Source organism: Morone saxatilis, unplaced genomic scaffold, assembly GCF_004916995.1.
Source record: "Morone saxatilis isolate NCDOM2014 unplaced genomic scaffold, NCSU_SB_2.0 Contig12, whole genome shotgun sequence".
Classification (NCBI taxonomy): Eukaryota; Metazoa; Chordata; class Actinopteri; family Moronidae; genus Morone; species Morone saxatilis.
Window position 1 is genome coordinate 24,730,508 of NW_023339674.1, and position 22,640 is coordinate 24,753,147.

Below are 22,640 nucleotides of genomic sequence, written 5' to 3' on the forward strand. Positions count from 1 at the left end.
CATCGGGTGGTCTTGGTCTTTTTTTCTTAAGCAATAATTGCATTTTGCACACACCCATGAGTAATTCCACTGACTTAATGTTTCTAGAACTGTTTATCTGAGAAATGGCACATAAAACTAGACATAACATGCTGGCCTGGTTTTAAAAAAAATTTAAGATGACTTTTATGATGAAATAGTGAGTTTATGGATGTTAAAATGGAAATGTTAGCCAGATGTCCTAACATAAGCTTCAGTTGTTTATTCAGTGTGAAGGGTAGACGTTAAACTCACATGATGACACTCCTGGCTCCACAAGCTATTAAGAAATGGCTCCTCCTGCAAAATTCAGGGGCTCTGTTTGAGGTAATATTAGTGTGAACTTCCACAATAACGGCCCTCTGTTCAGACGCAACAGTACATGGATGTCACTGTCGCTGTCTGGGCATGCCTCTGTTCCCCCTTTGGAGGACTTTGCACTTTTCCAGCACTGCAGCGACCTGGTTCCAGACTGCCACGCTGTAGTTTTTCCTTTGTAAGGGAGCGTGGCTGAAAGACAAATCTGTTAACTAGCTCTGACCCAGATTCCACTGCAGCTTTGGCTCTGCTGTGTAGTTCTCTGGGTCTTACTATGTAGTCACAGTGGGGTTATTTCATTGGTCACCAATGACTGGTATTATGTATGTAAGAGATTTCATAGGTTTAACATCTTATGCATTACGCTCTGCATCAGACATTATTCAAAACATGCTTACTGTGAAATTCATATAAAGTGAATTTAAAAACTTGTTTTAAAAAGGCTGAAAGGAATTGGAAAATTATAAATATTTTTTTTCTTAATTATTACTTTTTTTCTCAGAAATGAGTACTTAAAGGGGAGCTCCACCAATTTCCCCTCAAAGGATCAGCACATGGGATTTAGTGGCATCTACCTGTGTAGTTGCTGGTTGAAATGCCCTCGCCTCACCCTCCAGTTCCAAGCGTTTAGGAGAAACTATGGTGACTGTGAAAAAAAGGTGAAAGGCCCTGTCTAGAGCCAATGTGTGGTTTGTCCTTTCTCGGCTACTGTAAAAAGAATTTCCACATGGTGGGCTTTATAGAAGTTGACCAGTGACGTCTGTAGATAAAAAGAGCTCATTCTGAGGTAACAAATGCATAATGATTCTTATATTCAGGTGATTACACACTAATGAAGTGTACACTTCTTCCTACTCCCTTTTGAACATGTATGATTCAATTTATGGAGAAATTAACAACCTTGAGCTTGTTGCAGTGTACAGGGTTTTGCCTGTTCTCGTTTTCTTTTCTTTTTGTATATTTCTCTTCATTTCACTTTTATTTTATCTTATTTTTAGTGTTTTGTTGGCTTTTACATGTTCAAAATAAAATTCTCAATCAATCAATCAATCAATGAAAACATACCTATAAATATTATAATTATATTTCTGACAATAGATCCTCCTTAATGTTACACACTAGACATTTAAATGTTCACTGTGTGGTATTTAGTGGCATTTGTAAGCAAGCAGTGTTATTGCTGATAGCAACCCCCTCGCCTCATTACAAGCACAAAGGACAAACTACACTGGCTGCAAAAAACACGGATGGCCCTATCTAGAGCCAGTGTTTGGTTTGTGTCATCAGGGTTATATTGTCTTTCATATTATAACACAGATGTGGGTGTTAACCAGAAAGGCAGGGTATGGCAAAAAATCGTGTTACAGTCAGTTGCATTATGGGAAATGTAAGATCTAGTGTTTTTTGGAGCTTGACCCCTAAACAGGACTAAAAGTCAGGATTTCGTGGTCACTTTTGACCATCCTTTTCAGATGTTTTATTTGTAGGTCTTGCAATATGGAATCTGCGGAGTGCCCCTTCAAGATGGAAAGCAGCATTTAATGTGCTGTGATACTCATGCATAAAGGCCTTAAATTGATGATGCAATGATGTCTTTACTTGCTCAGTTGTCAGCATGACCTCGACCCGCATAAAACTGCTATTTTCCACTAGTTATGTAACACAGAAGTGATTCAGCTTGTGTACAGCTCATTACTGTACTGGGAAATGATGATCTGACGCAAAATGAACCGTGTTGTATACTTACAAAAACTCAGAGGTTTGTTTGGAATGAGAAGAAGATGAGCTGGGTCGTTTGGAGCAGCGATCACCACCAAATAAACATTTTTCCATCGATGCAACAAAGCAGGAAAAAACAGGCTCTCCCAGCTTACAATATATAAGACAAACCTACAGAGTGTGTGTATGTAATAAAAGTCACACTTTATTGGACACTTTTTACATTACAAGCACACTCTGGGTGGAACCTGAAGTCTTGTTTCGTGGTTCACTTAAGACAAGGGAGCTGCCCTTTAAAGAGCAGTGCTCAATGGAAAATAGTTTGTTCAAGTAAAAGATGAAAAGTATTAGTTTAGAAAAATGCAGACAGCTGTGTGGAAAGAAGGCAGCCAATATCCCAACTGTAAACAAAACATTTCCAAGCTGGGGCCATTTGACTCTGTGGCCATGCTTTAACAGCAGGGGCAGCAGTGCAGGTATGTACTCGAGAGGGATCAGAGGTCACATGATTCCGTCCTGTTCTTTATAATAGCTCACATGATCCCTGCTGTTCTGCGCAATGCCCTGGAGAATGACATGGAACATAAGAACCTGTAACCTGTTCAAAGTTGTTGTAAAATGAATGTGCTGGAAGGACCATTGATTTGAGAAAGCTGTCCGAACATGTTCCACTGAAACAGTGGAAACTTATTAAAAACATGTAGCAGTGACCGTAGCTCCTCTGAGGGGAAAACAGCCTGCCAAAAAATATGATGAGTAATAACGAGAGAATGGATATGGAGTGTGTTTTCTCCCCATTTCATGATTCAAGGCTATCAGGAGAGGTGTGTCTCTCTTCCAGCCTGAAAACAGCAGCCATATGATTAGTTATTATTATCAAGGGACCCAGCATCTTCCACCCCAGTCCACACATTCATCACTGCCATCATTCTTGTCTGCACTTGTTGCAGTTCCAGCACAAATAGCTTTAAGAGGGAGTTATGTATGTTCACAAAAGAAAATACTAGAGGCCACCTCTAGAGGATTCACTGAGTCCAGATGCACTAGATAAACACCTTCAAATAAAAAAACCAGACAGATAACCATAGGAATAACTAGTGAAGGGACAAATTGTGTAGATAGTGATCACAGTGAATTACTCACTTCGTATTTGTACACTGTGTGAGATTAAGTCTCTAATGTAGTGAGGCTTCTATTGTATAATTAAAGCTGCAAGCAGCAATGAACGGGCCCTCTCTTACTTATACCTGGAAACATCAGAACTATAAACAGTTAAATACCAGCTGCTTTCTAGGAATATATTATTAAAATGTACAGGAATGTAGACTCTAGGACCTACATCTAGTTAAATTGGCTGTATAAATGGTGTAACAGATTTATTATTTTATCCATACTAAATGCCTAAAAATAGGCTAGGCGAGTTCTCTTGATTAGATTTATTCATACATTTTTGTATTTTCATCATTCACAGTTAACGTCTAGGGAAGAATCAATCAGTAGGCTAACCGTAGCTGGCTCACTAGTTAGTTTTCACTCGAAATAGGGGCTCTTGCTTTATTGTTAGCTGTGTAGTTGATTGTGGGAGAGTAAGTGAGTAGAACTTCACAAGCTGTTTTCATGTAAATTAAAGGGTTAGACAAAAAAGGCTTATTTGCAGAGACTGAGCTGAGAAGATTGATATCGCTTTCATGTCTGTCCAGTAACGTAGCAGCTGGTTATCTTAGCTTAGCTTAGATTAAAGACTGGAACCAGGGGGAAACAGCATGCTGATGACACCCTAAGGTTGCTAGGCACTGCTCATAAAAAATAGCAGCACCATAACACCCCGTAAAACCACAATTTGCTGGGTACAGAATTAAATAAAACATGTAGCGTATTAATACTTGAGATTTAGAGGTTCTAGTAGGCCAAATTTGTTAACTTTCAACAGAGCCAGACTATCTGTTCCTGCCTGTTTCCAGGCTTAGTGCTAAAATAAGCTAACCGTCTCCAGACTAGCTTAAGTTCATAAACGTGGTATTGATCTTATTATCTAACTTTTTGCCATTGTACAGACATCAAAAAGTCAGACTACGTCAGTTTTGACCAAATAGAGCGCTGCAGGAATGAGTCCTAAAACCCGGAACTGAGTTAGCATTGTAGCACCTCCAGTTCCATTTCCTTGTAGTCAGTGGGTTTTCTGAATTTGTTTTTGGTTGGATGCCCAATATGAGGTCTGTGGTTAACATAACCATTTATCCTGATGAACAAAAGTATCAAAACCTTTTGCCACAGAGCTTTTTCTGCATATAACCCCAAATTCCCATTGGCTTTTTCTCAAAGGAACCAGGGAGATGCTAAGTTCTGAATTGGCCTACTAGAATACGTCATCCCTGCAGCACTCTATAAGTAATATATTTTGGTTTTGAAGGGCAGTGTGGATGTCATTTGTTTTTTTAGGCCATTTTATTTCAATGCCTTCCACACAAATGAGAAATGAGAAAACTATAATGGTTGCTCAAACACATTGTTGAAATTGTTCAGAGGCAGAAGGTCAGAAATGAGGTGTCTAAGTAAAACAAACTACAGAAAAAACAAACTTTTTTTCTTATTAAAGCATCATCCCAGAACTCTTGTGCATATATATCTGAAGTTTATTGAACTGTGCTAATGCATCGTAATGGCAGCAGATGTTCACACACTGTCTAGCGGGATGGGCTTGTTGAAAAAGAGGCCTTATCCAAAAACACGTGGGATATTAGATCATATCCTGTCTTCCCTTTTTGGCAGGCTTGTCTTCCACTTTTTAATTTATTACTGGGATATTTAAGACAACTCATCTGTCCCTTCAACAAATGAAAACTATCTCTGAACATATTAACAAATAGAGGCACGGATTGTTTTTTTCAGCTTGTTAACATATTTTATCAATAATCTGCTGCACTTGCGAGGTTTGAGATTGAGTGTATGTTGGAGAATAAGACTGTTTTATCCAAGATATACCCACCATATCTATCTGAAGTGATCAGGCCTCTTTATCCCAAGTCTATGATGGTAATCTCCCTTGAATCATGTGGCATTGGAAAGATTTTGTTGAATCCAGAGGAAAATTTACCAAACTCCAGCACGCCAAGTTATCACAACACCAACTTATTACGTTAAAACTGGAAAGATCTGCTACATAGAGGGGGGAAAGTCAAATCTTGGGGAAAAAAATATGAGAAAAAAGGAAAGAATTTGTGTTTTTGGCTCGCATTCAGGTTCAGAGCTGTCTCTCTTACTCACTCCCTTCCTTTTCACTCTCGCCTGTTCCCCTTCCTTTCTTTCTCTTAACTTTCCCTCTCCCACTCCCACTCTCTTACACATCTGGAGGGTATCTGGTGTGGCTTGTGTGACTCCTCGCCTGCTATGGGACAGCCTGTGTTGGGACTGGACGCCAGACTTGAGTGCGTTTCAGCAAACGTTGGTCGGAAGAGGTAAAGTAGTGGACCAGAACGTTGCTTTCGCAGACTTTACTGCTGCATGTTTTATGGCTGGCTGTTACGTTATATGGAGCTTAGACTGAGCTTTAAGTGTCAGCGTCATTCATCCATGCATGGCAGTCTTGGCATGTGTGTTTCAGACGATCTGGACTGCTTAACAGCTTTAAAGCCACTTCACGACCTCTGCTCAGCTGATGACTAAAAATGCTCAGCACCTCTGCTAATAGAGACTATTCTCGCTTCAAGCCACTTTAAATTACAGGGTAACATGAGAGTGCTGTTGACTTTGTGGCAGCTTTAAACTCCTCTCTGACCCCTGGATGATATGATGTTTTTATTCTAGTCAGGGTCGACATACTTACAATAAGTGCACAGGCTTTTATTTTTCATTGTTGTGGGTGTATGCATGCATGCTGCTGTGTGGATTTTCTGTGTGTGTGCACTTGTATGTGTGTGTGTGTGTGTGCCACAGTCTCTCCGGTAGTTATTGTAGTGTGACAAACAGAAAAAGCTCTTCTGACGTATGGCTTTCAGAAGTTTGGCTTGAGTGCCCGCATTTTGTAATATTTCTTCCACATTGATGGAAATTTTGAAAGGGCTTCTTTTCTTGCTTTACCAAAACACAAGCCTCACATAAGCACTGCTGTCTCTGTGCTTGTCATACTATTGCAAAAGGCTATAGATTCGTATTATTTTATTTAATCAATACCTGAAGGCTTGACCTTCTTTAAAATGGTTGATTTTTTTTATGAATGCTTGTGTGTGAAATTAACTGGGAAAAAAGAGACACTGTTGTCAAGGGTTATGCATGTGTTCTCTTTTCAAATTAGCCCTTGCAGTTGGTGAGGACTGAAGCTTCAGACACAGCAGAGAGAGGGGACAGAGAGCCGGCTGTCTTTTGTTGTTGGCCCGGTGCGTAAACAATCCAAATCAGTTACAGATACAGAAATGGCCCTGCAGTGTTGGTGGGGTGGAAAGATTTGAATTGAAATAATGCAGTACATAATAATACTATACATTAAGTAGTGTATTTGTATTTCTATAAAGGACCAGTGTGTGGGATTTAGTGGCATCTACCTGTACCTAAAACCACAAGGGTTAAATTATGGTGGCCGCAAAATCTGCAAATCTACTGTTGACCTTTTTAAAGGTTTTCATTAGTGTATAATGAGTATAAAATCAAGAATCGTTGTGTTTTCGTTACCTTAGAATGAGCCACGTTGAACCACCATGTCAAGCCCAAAATGGACAAAACAAACACTGGCTCTAGATAGGGGGCTTCGTGTTTTTTGTTATTTTCAAGGCTACCGTAGTTTCTTCTACACACGTGGATGGTCAACAGTATTCAGTTGGTTGCATTCTGCAATTTCACCACTATGGCTGTACCCTTCACACTGGTCCTTTAAAGGGGTACTCCAGTGAATTTAGTATTGCACTTACATAAGGTGGGGGAAGTTGAGAGATAAAGAATGCCACTAAAGAGCGTTTATCATTAAATATTCTCTGCTTGGTTTAAAAAAAAAAATCCTCGTACACTGTTTGTAACACAGGCTTACAAAGTATTGGACAATACCCCTAATATTTCCTCCAATGTCAACCTGATGTTGACGTTGGAGGAAAAGTCAGGGATCGACAAAGTCAGTCAGATTTATCCTCTCAATTCATCAAATAGTTCTTGAGACATTTCATTCTGGACTAAAGTTGTGGCCCACCTCTACCATCCCTTGAGGAACGCTGCTAGCATGGCTAAAGAGGCTGGGGGCTTACGGTGTAAAGGTATTGTCACTTGTTTTTTATATCCACTGAATGAAAGCATGTCTTCAGTGTCTGAAAAATAGAATACTGTAACACCTGTCTTCTCCTCTATCCTGCACATAATGTTCACAGCAGACCTTTTGACTTGTCATAGCAAGAAAAGCACAGGTGTTACTAATAACATTAATGATGGCTCCATTCTATTTAAGTGTCCGTCCTATCAGGCCAGGACAGTGAGCCAGCATGCACAATACCAGGACCCTGAAACTGAAGCAGATCAATAGAATCCAGCCATCATTTATTTGATCATTTCCCTACTGTGACATTTAAGAAGCATAGACTGTATAATAAATAGTGGACGGAACTTCTGGTTCTGTGAAATGAGGCCAATGCGGAACACCGGCATTCTTTCTAAAGGCCACTATTCTATTATCTGTAATGTAATAGAAAACTACACGACTTTGGTCTCAGTCTTTCAATGCTCCTTCCATACAGCATAATAAGTTATGGTTCCATTTAGGGTAAAATAGATGATAAAGCAGAATATAGGACTAGGCGAATAGGGCGTTTAGGGCTACCTTGTGATTGACAGGTCATTCTCAGTGGGTCCATCCAGCTCAACTCGCAGTACGTCAGAGCAGCTGGTTGCAAAAAACCAACATGGCAGCGGGCAGCCATTATGTCAAACTCAAGGCTTCAAAGCAGTACTCCACAAACCAATGGGTGACGTCATGACCGGTTCACACCTCAAAATGTATTTCATGAAAAAGGCCTGTTGAGTGACAATCAGCCAGTCAGAACTATAAAACAAAAAGCAGAAAGAGAGTCTGAAGAATTTTAAAGAAATTCTGAATTTCCCTAAACTGTGATTCGTGCACACAGATCTCCATGCCAATATTTTTCACCCCCGGTGGTCCCTGTCTCCCTCAGAGCCAGGAAGACATTATTCAGCTGTTTTCACAGACTAAGTAGTACTCCCTGTGACTTATAAATTGATTTTGAAAATCTTTGCAGTGCTCCTTTATGGTTAGCCATATACAGCTTTTTGCCTTGAAGCAGGATTTCTTTTCTCACCCTCCAGGATGTCATTTAGGATGAGATACCCTCCCCCCAAAACACTTCAAAACCTCTCGTCACAACAAGCTCTGAGACGGTTTGGACATAGGGAATATACAAGACAAGAAGCAATATGTTCAGCTTTTTTTGACAAAATACCTTTCTTCTGCTCAAAAAATGACCTTTGTCTCCAGCTTTCTGCTGGTGTTTTGAATCCCAGCTGTGAACTAAGCTGAGTTTTAAAATGTCAAAAGTGAGCTGGGAGGAACAATTGGAATTTTTATGTTTATTTAACATCTGAACAGAATCAGGGAGTGTGTTTTAAACCACATCAGTTGCAGATATTCATAGCTGAGTTGCTGACCTGGGTTTGACCTTGATGAATCTCTTGAGCCTTGACAGAAAGAACTGGCTTTCTTATACAAGTTTGATTTGGTTTTTACTTTTTTGGTTCACTCTCACCGCTCTTGTCAGTGACGTTTTTGGCTACAGCAGGCGTTTTTCAAGGAAAAAGCTCTAAACACTCACTGTACACCTGCTCAGTACCAAGCAGCAACAAAGCCATTAAAAAACACCTGCTTTATTGGCCAAAAAGTAGCAGATTGTAGGCTTAACGACGTCCTCTTTCCAGGAACAAAATACTGTGACCTGATGTTTTTTGCTTTACTGCCCATGTGCTTGTGCAACAGGAGAGCTCAGCAGTGGACATGGCCTTTCCCAAGCATTCCATCCTGCAGGGCCTGAGTGTGCTGCTCTTGGCCTGGGTATTGGTGCATTGCCAGGCCCCTCTTGAAGCAGAGGAAGAGGAGGAGGAAGAGACAAACATCGCAACGGCGGGATCGAAATCCGAGCTAATCGAATGTCCGGCAGAGTGCAGCTGTACGGCAGAGGGGGCAGTGGACTGCGCCGGAGTCGACCTCACAGAGTTCCCCGCTGAGCTGTCTGACAAAACCCGCCAGCTCTCTCTACAGGTCCTTCACACAACTGCACACACACGGACATTAACAATACACTTCCACATTTTGTAATTCTGCTTAAACCAGTGCAAAACTCTCGTCTGACATTGTTCTTTCTCTCTGTGTTTGCTCCCCTGATGCCAGAACAACAAAATCGAGGAGATAACAGTGAAGCACATTTCCCATCTGCATCAGCTCGAGACTCTCAACCTGCAAAACAACTGGCTTACCACGGATGGTAAACACTGTAAAACAATCTAAACACCTAGCAGGAACCCAGTGTACAGCGGGGGAGCAGATTACAGACATGTCTGTAAGGTTGTTTTGTGGGAAAAAATGTGGTTTGTCTGTCTGTGTTGACATGCCTCATCAGGTCAATTTCGAGCAATTTTAGTTTGTTAAGTAATTATGCCTATTGGATGTTTATTAAAAGAAGAGTTGTTGTTTGGTGTGTGTCAATATTGAGTTAGTTACTTATTTTTATAGAAGCAAAAGTTTTTTCGAATAAAAACAATAGTGGCAGAGCAAAGGCAGTTTGTTTTGCTTACTGTAAACTCTTGCCCAATTCATGTTCTGCTTTTAAAAAAGTGTTGCTCTAGATCAAGTTCTGCAAAGCAATCTGCCCTCCTGTTCCTGCTGGCATTGGTTAAGCCTTTGTTTGTCTTTAAAAAAATGTCAAGCCCCAGTTGTGCATCTAGTGTTCACAAAAGCATTCAAAATAAATGTTAAATTACAAAGCAGACGTCAAACCTTTTCTAACAACTGTGTTGTTTCTAGAGGTGTGGCTGAATGCCAGTTGGTCATTATCATTCTGGCTAACAGTGCTGCCAAGAGGAACAGATAGCTTGGTGGGTTATTGTTTTCCCGGCCAGCTGTGGTCACCGCTGGCTAATGTTTCTCAAGCTCTAACTGCAGTTTCCCAGATCATTGTGAATTGAGCATTTTGTTGTAATGCTACCCCTCACAGACCAACATGAGGCCATAATCCTCCATTGGAAAAGAGTTTGTGTGAGGACTCCATATGGTGAGATTGTGTACCTGGCTACAATGTAGCACAGTACAGACCCATGGATATGTTTGAAACGTGCTTCCTGTCATTCACAGATACGACTGTAGAGTGTCAGGGTCTGCACCACGTTTTGGCAAGGATTTAATATTACTTTATATACAGATGCTGCAGGTTGCCTTCCATGGCCATCTTGTAACAGTAGATAAACCAAACACTGGCCCTAGATAGGGCTGTATACGATTTTTGTGCGTTTCGCAGCTACCGTAGTTTCTCTTTGCACTTGAAAGGGGAGGGTGAAGCAAGAGAGTTGCAATCTGCAACATAACCAGTAGATGCCACTAAAACTTACACACTGGACCTTTAACACTGAGTCATCAGGCTGAACCGAGTATACAAGAATCATCAGTGTCACTGACCGGAGTAGTAAGTTAATCAATAATGATAATGAACAATATTTATGTGGTTGCTGAGCTATCAGCCTTATAAACAATGCTTATATAACCCTGGTTTTGAACAAAATAACCCCATGAATTGCCATAATTTGCACTGAACTGAAAACCTTCTGAAGCAGTGAATTTACATCTCTGGTGTGCATTTGGACAGTGAAACCATTGCTTAGCTCAGAGTAAAAACAAGTCATTTGGCATTCCACTGCTCAGTCTAGCTTTAAAGAACTAAAGGAGATAATCAGTCCTGATGAAGAAACAGCCTCTGGTGTGTTCAGTCAATTTTACTTAAAATATCTTCTTGTAATTTGAGATTATTTTCATATGTATCCTTGATGACAACCACACACACACACACAGACACACTCAGAATGTGTTATTAAATATTGGCTCATGGTGGCATGTTTTTCTCTTTATAGGCCTTGAAGATGAAGGTTTTGAGATGCTTGAACAGCTGGCTTATTTATACTTGGCAAATAACAAGGTGAGTCATACACCAGACTTTCAAATATTTGTTCTTAAATGTTGACCTCAAATCTGCTCACATAATGTTTATCTTTCTTGTGTCCATCTCACAATAATTTTAGACAATTTTTTTTCTATTCCCGATAGACTGAGATAGTGCCAGCTGGCAGAGAGGGGTGGCAGTCTCCTCTCATACTCTCTGTGCGAGCTTATGCTTGTAATCACTTCCAGTATGGCTGTGCCAGCTGGTCAGAGCTAAAATGTTACTGACCCTTTTGGACAGAACGAGAGAGAAAGGATGGACAGATTTGTTTGTGCCTTCACAGGGATGAATAGGCAAATGGGATACAGGAAGAATGGGGGATTTTTAAGTGCTCACTAAGCCTCAAAGACACCCATGCTGCTTTAATCCATAAACCATGTTATAAAGGAGAGAGCTCTAAATGAACATCTAATCTCACCAGTGCTTCCCAGATTTCTATATTCCCTACTATTTTGTACAATGTAGCACTGGTCCTTGTAGGAGTAACAAAAATGAGGAAAAACCCTGCTTTTATGAAGTTGTGCACAGCTAGCCATACAGCATGTCTGGTTTGTATTGAACTGAAAAATATCTGGTTCTTTGGAGAGTAGTATGTATTGAAGCAAATATTAAAACCACAAAATAGTTGGTAAAATTGTCTTTTAAAACATTCCATATGGCAAATTACAAAAAATGCTTACGGTTTTGGTTAAATTTAGTAATCATGCATGGTTAAAAACAAGACTACAAGTCTACAGCCACCCTATCAGCTTTATAAGACTATACACAGGGCAATGCTTTGAGCTAGATGCTAATAATATGCTAAGAACATTAGTATGCTGGCATGCTCATAATGACAGTATAAACTTGTTGATGTTTAATGGTATAATATTTACTATGGTCAGCATCTTTGTTTTCTATGTTAGCTAGTCACTATTTAGCACTAAACACAAAGTACAGCTGAGGATTGGAATGTCATTAGTTTTGGAGGAATTTGGCCAAAATATTATTCAAATTGAAGTTTTTGATGTTGCAAGATGAAAAGTCAACAAAATTATGACAATTTACACTGCAGGGAACATGAATGTCTGCTAAATCTATTGGGGATTCCATTTGATACGTTTCACTGTGAACTAATAATGTCAACCTTCTGGTGGCGCTACGTGAAAAGTACACAAAGGGTCTGCTAGGGTCTGAGTCACGTAAATTTAATTTCATTGTGCGTGTAGGCTCTGTGCGAACATCTGTCCACAAATTTCTGTCTGCATGTCTGTAACTGTCCAAGTACCTGTCCTGATGCTAGCGTGTCTTTGTCTAATCAAAGACTTGATTAAAAAAAATAATAATAATAATTTAGGGAAAAAGGTAATCATGGTTACAAGAAAGAAACACTGGCTGGTGGTAGGAGGCAGGATGTAAACTATGTACATTCAGTATTTGCTCATTAGAGTTCATTTTAATGCTATTATTGAAGAGAGTCTCAATAAAATCCCATCCTCCTTATGTCAATGTAATCATATATTTGCACAGCAATGTCCTGTCATGCTTCTTTTCCTATTTTTGCAGCTCACCTCAGCACCAAAAGTCTTACCGCCCTCTCTGGTCAGTGCAGATTTTGCTGCTAATCAACTTACAAGGATCTACCCATATACGTTTGGCCATAAACCAAAACTGAAGTAAGAATGTGTGTGTTTGTGTAAATGTACCCCTCGTTCCTGGAATTATGTTAATTTATTAACACATGGCAATGTCCCTTGATCATGGTTTCCAGATCTGTGTATCTCCATAACAACAAGCTGACTGACGCAGGGCTTCCTGATCACATGTTCAATGGTTCTGACAACCTGGATATCATCACCATGTCCAGCAACTTCCTGCGGGTTGTCCCTAAGAATCTGCCCCCCACCCTTTACCGTCTTCATCTTAAGGTCCAGCACCTGTTAAGCTTGCACGTAGATGTTACGTGGATGACGTACATCTTCTCATTCATGAATACAGTGACAATGATAACATAATGACTGCTCCTGTTGTTACAGAGTAACAAGTTGGAGAAAATCCCAGCAGGGGCCTTTGACAATTTGCGCAACCTCAGAGAGCTGTATCTCCAGAACAACCTCCTCAGCAATGAGGGCATGGACAACGGGACGTTCAGGTGGATAACAATCCTCAAAGACAAACTCCCAGGCGTTAGCATATTGTGACATTTTGATGCCATTGTGTAAAAGGCATGTAAAAAAAAGTGTGAACCAGACAAAAGCATATACTCCACAGTGACGATGTGATTAATCCTGTTACAGCATCAAAGAGAAAGCATAAAGTACAGGATCTAAGAACTGATTTAATGACTTCCTATCCTTCTCTCCTGGCAGCCAGCTAAGCAGCCTGGAGTGTCTGGACTTGTCAAATAACAACCTGAGCGTGGTCCCCAAAGGCTTGCCTCGCAATCTAGTGCTGCTACATCTTGAGAAGAATTCCATCCGCAGCATCCCTGGAGATGCTCTCACTTCTGTCCGAAACCTTGAGTACCTGCTGCTCCACAATAACAAGCTCCGCTCACGTTCCATCCACCCGGCTGCCTTCCAGGTATTTTTTTACAGGATAACTGAGCTTTTCATTTTGTATTTTCAATTGTAAGAAGAGACCAGGAGAGATGATATGCTCAGCTGCTTTGCTGTGAGCATCTGACAGATTAAGACATATGGACATTTTACATTTGCATTTTTATTAGGGCTTGAAGAAGCTGCACACTCTCCACATGTACAACAACTTGCTGGAGCGGGTTCCCAGGGGGCTGCCTCGCCGGGCCAAGACACTGATGATACTCCACAACTTAATTGCTGAAATTGGTCGCAATGACCTGGCCCTGCTGTACACCCTGACTGAGCTCAACCTCAGCTACAACAAGCTGACCAGCCCCAGGCTGCACCGCGAGGCCTTCAGGAAGCTGCGTGTGCTGGAGACCCTGGATCTGTCAGGGAACAGCCTTCACTCAATGCCCCTAGGTCTTCCCCGCAGTCTGCAGGTGCTCGAAATCAAGAACAACCAGCTAAACTCCATACCGGACGGTGCACTGACGGGCATGGAGAAGCTACGAAAGCTCATCCTGAGCAACAACCAACTGAAACTAAATTCAGTCTACCAGGGAGCCTGGATGGAGCTCAGTGCACTCACAGTGAGTGTGGGCTGGGGGAGGAATAAACAGATCAGATATTAGTGCAAGACATTTTATAGCCCTTGTCCACTGCAGGAACTTAAGATGTGTTTTGCATCAATCTTCTTCGGTATTCTTCGGCATAAGGGCAGAAGTTTTATCTGCTATTTCCTGCTAACAGTACGTACCAGTGTAGACCTGGTAAATTCTGAACTCTTAGTATAATATGTGTATTAAGTATCACCGCCAGAGTAGCGCCCAAATTTATAGGACTTTTCCATTGGCACTTTTGGCCGTGCTGGATCAAACCATGGCACGTTGATTTGGATTTCCATTACTAGTAACTAGTAAATAGTAACTAAGCGCACCAGTGACATGCACTTGAAAACAAGCACAATATTGATCCTTCTTCGTGTTTCTGTTGCCATTCTCTTTAAACACTGAATAGTAGCTTCTTCCTTCAGAAGATGGCAAGCAAAATTGTAACAGCCTGAAAATTCATGAGTATCTGGCTACCAACAACCGTAGCACAGCGCTACAGAGGGTGCTGCTGTTGAACATCATCGACTCAAGACAAGTGCGTCTTCAGTTAAAAACACACCTTCAAGGGGGTAGCCCTGTTGCAATGGAGAAGTAAATCCCTGCCACGCTTGGCTGAAGCGAGTCAACCTGCATCAAGCCAGCCAGCACATGTATAAAAAAGAGCTATTATTTCAGGATACTGAAATTACTACTGAAATATATATATATATAAAAGTATGAGCAGAGCATAGAGTAGAAAGAAAATAATTTGTCACACAGATTAGTGAAAAGGTTTCATTATGTTCATTACTTGCATCTTGTTACTTTAGACTCTAGACCTGTCTGGCAACCAGCTGTCACACATCCCCTCTGACCTGCCTGAGTCGCTGGAATACCTTTACCTGCAAAGTAACCGCATCTCCAGCATTCCTGCCTCTGCATTCGAAGGCACTCCAAACATCAAAGGCATCTTCCTTCGGTAAGGGACACACAATCCATTTCTTACAAACCAGGAGATTATAGTTATCATCTCAGTACTGGCTCCTTGATCTTCTTCATGCATCCTACACAAATGTTTGCGCAAGCTGTTTTACTTCAAAGTAGCTGCACAACACACGCAGGAGGGTATATGCCTTAAAATGACACTCAGCACCATCCTCAGGGCTTTGTAGAAATCTGCCTGGTGGTTCTTTTACATTTGGATTGATCTCCACTCAGGAAATGATTATGCAAGAGCGGCCGAAGAATGGCTGTAAGGAAATTGTTGCTTTTGTTTATACTGCGCCACAAGAGCAGCTGCCAGTCTGGGAAATGTCCACCAGTGCTCAGGGCCTCTTTTTTAAAACATATTTTTACAATCAGCCCAGAGTGAATTTATAGGCAATTTCTGCACTCTTTACTCTTGTTAAAGGATCTGAGAAAAGATCCCATTCACAGAGCATAAGACAAAAGTGAAGGTTGAATGTCTGTTGAATATATGAAGTTGTGTCGGACTTCAAATTGTATTCAGAAACTCTAAAGTGATAGTCTGACATTTTGGGATATGTACTTATTTGTCTGTATGGTATATGATCCTACTGCCAGCAGCTGGTTAGCGTAGCTTAACAAAAAGACTGGAAACTGGGAAACATCTAGCCTGGCTCTGTCCAAAGGTAACAAAATTACCTTAGCAGCAAACAACAGTATTTCTTGGCCATGTGCAGAAACTTCCTAGCCTGCTGCTGACCATAGCTTTATAATTACCATACACACAGGAGAGTGTGATCAGTCTTCTTATCAAACTTGTGCCAATAAAGTGTTTATTCAAAATGTCAAACTCTTCATTTACAGTTTTGTAACACAATGAGTACAAACCTGATATTATAGATGTTGAAATGTTAGTTTGAAACTTTCAAACCCTACCTTTAACTTTTCACAACATAGTTTGAACTGTCAAAACATAATTTTAATCTTAAGAATTATAGTCTACACTGCGTTATGTGAATAAGGTTTTACCTCATAATGGTAAACCTTGTGATAAACTTTTATAAAAATATGCTTTGTGTCCGGTTACTAATCAACTAAATTTACTGAGTGTTGGACAGTCCAACTGAGCTTCATTTTGCAGAGTACTGCAGTGTGGTATCTAATCTCTCCATCTCCTCTAACTTGTGCATTCAGCAAATTTTCCACTTTGGTTTATTCCACATAGTGCAGGCTTATACCCACAAGCACTGCAGCTGAAAGCAGCGGTCAGACAGGCGACTAAAGAGGTTTCGGACAAGCACTTTCAAAGCTTTTGTTCCATTTGGTTTTCAGTCTGACCTCAACCTTGCTGCTTTATGGCTCCTGTTTACAGGCGTTGACCCCTTCCAGGCTGTTGTGCTCTTCATGTTGTTCATATCAGCTGCTGCCACTATTTTTTCCTCAACCAAAATCCCCCTACAGATGGGAGCCTTTGGCCTGAGCCAATTTTGAGCCGCTGGAATGCTTGCATCAGTGGGGGAAATAGAATGAGGATTTAATAATTGCATTTGCATTGCATGTGGGCTAGTTATTAAAATTCATGGGCAACATCTGCAAGCATTTTCACTGATAGAGGAGATGCAGTAGATTCAAGGTAAAACACCTGCAACTGTGTTTGATTCAGTGTGGCATACGTGCTCCACAAACGAGTCCCACTGCACTGACCCCTAAGTTGAGAGAAGCTGTCAGAAGCCTGATCCTCTTGACAGATGTGATTTGTAAATGTCACCTGCTGTCTGTTAACCATCTCATTTTTGATTTTAGCCTCTCAAACCCCAGTAATCAAAAGGATCAAATTCTGATCAACTGTCAACTGTCACCCTACAAACATTCCTCTTTTTTATTCCTTTTAAGGTTCAACCGCCTGTCTGTGGACTCTGTGGATGAGAGCTCCTTTGCTCACCTGTCCAACTTGCAAGTGCTGGACATCAGCACAGGAAATGCCGACCTCCCATTTAAAAAAGAGGAGGTGGAGGGTGATAAAATGATGGAGGAGGAGCAAGAAACATAAGACAGGCTCAACTAAACTGACATTGGACTGCAATGTGTCAAGGACAGAAAGGGCATGCGAACGGGAATGAACCTGTGAATGTCAGTTCCCAGGTCCATTATTGTGTTGGGCTCAGTTACATATTTCTGGTGCAGGATACCGGATGTTACTTTAGTTTCCATTTTTTGGGCTGGTTAGTGTGACATATCTTTATATCTGAGCTAATATTTGTTTTTGACTGTTGAGATGCAATATCTATCGTCTAATTGTGTTTTTGTGCTTTATTCTAAAAAAAAAATGAACAAGAGGTCAATGTGAAATTTTCCCATGTAAATGTCAGAGAACCAGTACCAAAGATATAAGCAGAGTGAAAAAGGTCAGATGTTGTTGCGTCTCTCTCTGCCACTTTGACAACGGTTGCCTTGTTTCCCTGGCTCAAAAAAGTGATTTTACTTGAAATACTGTGAAACAATTCGTGTTTTAACACTAAGTATGGAAAGATACAACAGTCTGACTTCCACTGTAACCAACGACGCCTGTTGAAAGAAACACTGCAACAAGTAATCTAAAATAGGGCAGCAATTCAGTTTCATTATCAATTAATCTTTTTCGAGTAATTAATGATGCCCATCAGAACCCTGAAGTGATTTTTAAAATTGCTTATTTTGTTAGATCAACAATCCAAAAACCTCAAGCATTCAATTCCTAAAGATATAGAAAAAACATTTGATAGGCTTTAAAGTTACAATCCTTAAAATGTTCAATATATCCATTTATATTATATTGGTTATGGCCCGCATTTTTTTCCTACGCTCCTGCAATCGTGTTACTATGTACATTTGTTTTTGTTACTGCAATTGCTCTTTAGTTAATTACCCAATAAATTAACTGTAATCAATAAGGGGTATAAGAAACGCTATCTTGACTTGATGGCACATATTTCTGTACTGGAAAGAACCATTTGATCTGTTTTGTCCAAGATTTTGTTGGCGTGCTAATAGCACACGTTGCTGTCGCAGTAGTGTTGTGTATCATTTTGAAGTCTCATCCTGGTCATAATACTGGTACTTGGCGTGGCCGTCTGCTTCATATGAGTTCGTCTGTAGGATTCATAGTCATTCTGATGTCAGGGCTCTGTGGTAGGTTAGCAACAATAATACGTGTGTCAGTTAGCTTTTACGGTATGATCAGTCGCAGTTTGGTAAAGGGTTAGGCACAAACATTGTTAGTAGTTGTTAGGTACTGCATTACTTCCAAAACGTCAAAGTTGTTTACTTTTGATTTCACGCTGGACTAGGGCCGTTAAAGAGGAAGGTTGCTGAAATCTGATTTGGCCATCAATGGCCACCCTTTAACAGGGAGGAAGGAATTTTATTTCCTAGGGGAAATTGTTCTTTTCACTCTTTTTCTATACCTGAAATAAACACTTCATGCACTTGTGGACATGCAAACAGGGAGATAGATGGTGGAGTGAAAGGCTGCCACGTTAGCAGCGCCCCATGAACAGTTTCTTGGGGTTAGGTTGCCTTGCTCAAGGGCACCTCAGTAGTGCACAGGAGGTGAAACTGGCACCTCTCCAGCTAATAGTCCACACTCCATATTGTGGTCTGTGGGACTTGAACCAGCGACTCTCCGGTTCCCAAGCCAAGTCCCTACACACTGAGCTACTGCCCATTGTAAAGATAGCAAAGAAAGAGAAGAAAAGAAAAGTTGTAATTTACGCCTAGTGTATTTGAATATTTCTGCATACTCAACAGTACTGGAATTGCATACACTGGGAATGATTGGAAAGCTGAGACATACTTCATGCCACCCCTGCATAAGTCAGTCCCCCACTTGTGCCACCCCAATCAAAAAAGTCTGGAAACCCCCCTGCAGGGGCAGAAACAGTGGCCTCCTATGTTAAAGTCCTGTGTTTGTTTGAGCCATCCGTCCACCACCATCACCATATGGGAACTTTCTCACTCTTTATACTACGTCACCTGACTTTGGCGGTGGGCCCGTCCAGAAATGATACTAGAGGGATACCTACAGCGTCATATTTTGAAGCAAAGTTTTTGAACTTATTTTATTAAATTGCACCAAATTACCATCAGTAAACCCATTTTAAGGACTGTAACTTAAGCCAGTAAATTCTAAGTAGTTTACCGTAATAAATCATTCAAATAATGAATCATAATTAAAATTATCTTAGATAACCTTTCTTTTAAAAGCAAATTAAATAAAATTAAGAGTACTGTTGCAGCACTACTCTCAAATCATGCAGGTGTAGAAAAGTGACAGGTAGACAGCCAGTGAGGAACTGGAATGACAGCAATTATTTTGGAAAGCAGTAATACAGCTACAGTGTGGGTGATTGTGGATATCATCATTTTTATGTTATCCTTTTGCCATGCGCTTGTGAATGAAATATTCCAAACATAAATGCAATTTCAACATATCTGAAGCTTCAGTCCATGCTGCTGCTGCTACTTCAGTCCATTCATTTTTAAAAGATAGCAAATATTTTTATATGACATTAAAAATACTCATCCTATTACACTCACTATATTGCTATGAATACAGTGTTACTTTCACATACAGCAGTATTGTCACATATACAGTCATTGAATACAGCAATAAATTATTTGAAAAGGCTGACGAAGAGTGTGTGTTTCCTAACATTCACCACAACATCTGATCAATATTTCAGCAGGTTCTCCCACACAGGGCGTTTGACTCTGATATGCAGCTAGTGCAGATATTTCAAATACTATCTGTAGCAAGAAAAAACACATCTCAGATTACAATCTGTTATCTTCCCATGAGAAAAATGTTGGCAGCCTGTTGCACATCAGAACACAGAACCAGTGAGAAGCACTCTAAAATGGTTGATAGTGGCAAAATACATAAAACCTACTGTTGGACCCCTGTAAGTCTTTAAGTGAGATGCATCATAAAGAAATTGCACACGTCTAAAGTGTATCTTAATATAATACTCACATGCAATAATAATTCCTCCTCATCATACTGGCCAAAAAGCAGTCAGTGCTTACAAAATCAATGGAAAGATGCAAGTGAGTGCAATTGCAAGCACATTTTCCAGCAAAGATAATTATGAATCTGCGTCAGGAAAAGGGAGAGAGGTTGGATTTCTCATTAAAGCCAGAGATAGATTGCTTTTTGAACGAGTATTTGTGAACGCTGCTTCCTAATGACTTGGAAACACTGCCTATGTAAGCAGTGCATGACAGCTGACAGGAGGTGTTAAATATATATATATATATATTTTTTATTTTTTATTTTTTCACTTCAAACACTAAAACTGTTGGATTGCAACAATAACCGTTTTTCAGGATTATATCTATATAGTTGGAGAACAATTTACTTTTACTAACTCCCAACAGGGTGCGAATTACAGGGGAGTCAGCCATCACCATCAAAGTGTACTAGTGCAAAATCATAAACTACTACTTTTACTTTTACTTTAAAGAAAAAGTGAGCTCCCCCAGAAGCAATGTTATAGTTTGCACACAGACTCTCAACAGCTCGCCAAATTCCTTCCAAACCTTTATGTGGATATCCTCCTCTAATATAAAGTCTATGGACCGAGCAGGAAACACTAATGCAACCTAAAATGCAACTGTAAGCTTGATGAGTAATTTTCATTCAATTGAGTGGGTGCCATTTTTGAATCCGGTATCCAGTTCTTATAATACATCCATTACTGTGACACTACACCTGCCAGTGATGTTGCATGATGATGATGATTCATAAGTATCTTTAATTTTCTGCTCACTATAGAGCGAACTATTCTGTTATAGGACTGTGGAGTGAATGAATAAGCAAAGGAGTAGATTTTGTCCAGTATTACTTACAATGTGCCAGTATGAACAGGAGGAATATTTATAGCAAGAGTGTTGTATTAAGTCAGACTTGGAAAGATCCAAGTCTAAACCTTTAACTAAATGGCTTCAGTGCATATTGATGAAATATACTAATATAATACTAATACAGTAGCAAAGCTCCAAAGTAAGTTCATCTGTTATAGATATATATAATGTTCAGATCTTGTTTAACATATTGCAACTAGTAGCAAAAGAAACTCATCCAATAAACAAGGACCACATGGTTTTAAATGTTGAATTAGTCATTGTTTTTAGGCTGTTCAAGTGCCAGGAAAGTTTAATTAAATTAAGTATTAAAGTTATAACATTAAGGGAAGGTAACGTTTCTGATCTTCTTCTTCAGTCATTTCTTACCTGTCATCACCATAAGCCTAGCACCTCCAGCTTTGTTAAGGCAAAATTAAACAGTTAGGGCATTTCACTTTGCCTCCTGCATCACTTAGCTCAAACCACTTGCAATCCTGACTTGTCTCTTATATGACACAAACAACTGGTTGCTTGCAGTAGTATAAAATATAATAAACACTCGTCTTATTAATATGTTGCACACAGACAAAAAAAATTATAAATTATATAAAATGAAGATATCAAATAGAAATCAGTTTATCAATGCAAGAACTCACACCTGTATTCAGAGTCTCAGAGTTTAGGTGTGAGCTCACGCTGCATGTCCACACCAAGGACGAATTTTATGAATAAAATCACACTGTTGTCCTTTGGGGTCATAAATTCCACTGTATTCAGTCTTACAGGAAGCATTTCACTGTTATAATGACCATAAACCAACAGTTGCCCCACTGTGAGACTTTCTTCTTAGTTTTACAGAATAAGCTGAAAGATGAAGATGAGCCTGACCGTGCTGTTCTCCCACCGGTAGAGGTGTCAAGGTTCTGATCAGCACATCTACACAGACTCCGAAAGGGGGCTATACGTTGGTCTCAAGGCCATTCATGTCAATAGTGCAGTGTTCTTTGCCCTTCTTCAGGTGCCTCGGGGGAATTGGAGGCTTCTTCCTCTCCGATGGCGGCCGAACGCCCTCCTCCAGCTGCATCAGCCGGGCTACGTCTGAAGGGATCAACTCTTGTTTGACCCCTGAGGAAGGGGGCCGGTAGTTGCCGTTGTTGTTGTGACAGTTCATCAGGGGCGGGGTGTTCATCGCTGGTTTGGTTTCGCAGATCAAAGGCACCTAAGGCCCGACAGGGTCACAGGAAGGGAAGCAGCAAGTGGAAGAAAAAATTAAAGCATGTCAGGAAATAAATAGACAGTTTAAAAAGAGCTGACTGACAGCCAGAATTTTATATCCTTTCCCACAGATTTAAATATTTTTACATTAAAGTTTGAAGACTCAAGGTGTTTTTTTC

General features: G+C 40.3%; 2 protein-coding genes across 3 annotated transcripts in view; one reads left to right on the plus strand and one right to left on the minus strand.

Moving 5' to 3' along the window:
- Positions 1–5,304: 5,304 nt before the first annotated feature.
- podn (podocan) lies at positions 5,305–18,170 on the plus strand. Of its 2 annotated transcripts, XM_035653735.1 has the most exons (12): positions 5,306–5,510; positions 6,347–6,428; positions 9,017–9,298; positions 9,428–9,521; positions 11,158–11,222; positions 12,792–12,901; positions 12,997–13,153; positions 13,262–13,377; positions 13,595–13,808; positions 13,954–14,397; positions 15,228–15,376; positions 17,257–18,170. In XM_035653735.1, exons 3-12 carry the CDS (start codon positions 9,035–9,037, stop codon positions 17,411–17,413), a joined length of 1,770 nt encoding a protein of 589 aa, XP_035509628.1. In that variant the 5' UTR covers positions 5,306–5,510; positions 6,347–6,428; positions 9,017–9,034; the 3' UTR covers positions 17,414–18,170. The 2 variants fall into 2 exon arrangements, with proteins under 2 accessions (XP_035509629.1, XP_035509628.1); XM_035653736.1 differs by lacking the exon at positions 6,347–6,428 and having other exon boundaries at positions 5,305–5,510.
- Positions 18,171–22,204: 4,034 nt separating this feature from the next.
- Positions 22,205–22,640, minus strand: part of slc1a7b (solute carrier family 1 member 7b) — a 28,710-nt gene continuing 28,274 nt past the window's right edge. Inside the window, exon 10 of the mRNA XM_035653803.1 lies at positions 22,205–22,465. Coding sequence (XP_035509696.1) covers positions 22,205–22,465 — 261 coding nt within the window. The remainder of the gene's footprint in view (positions 22,466–22,640) is intronic.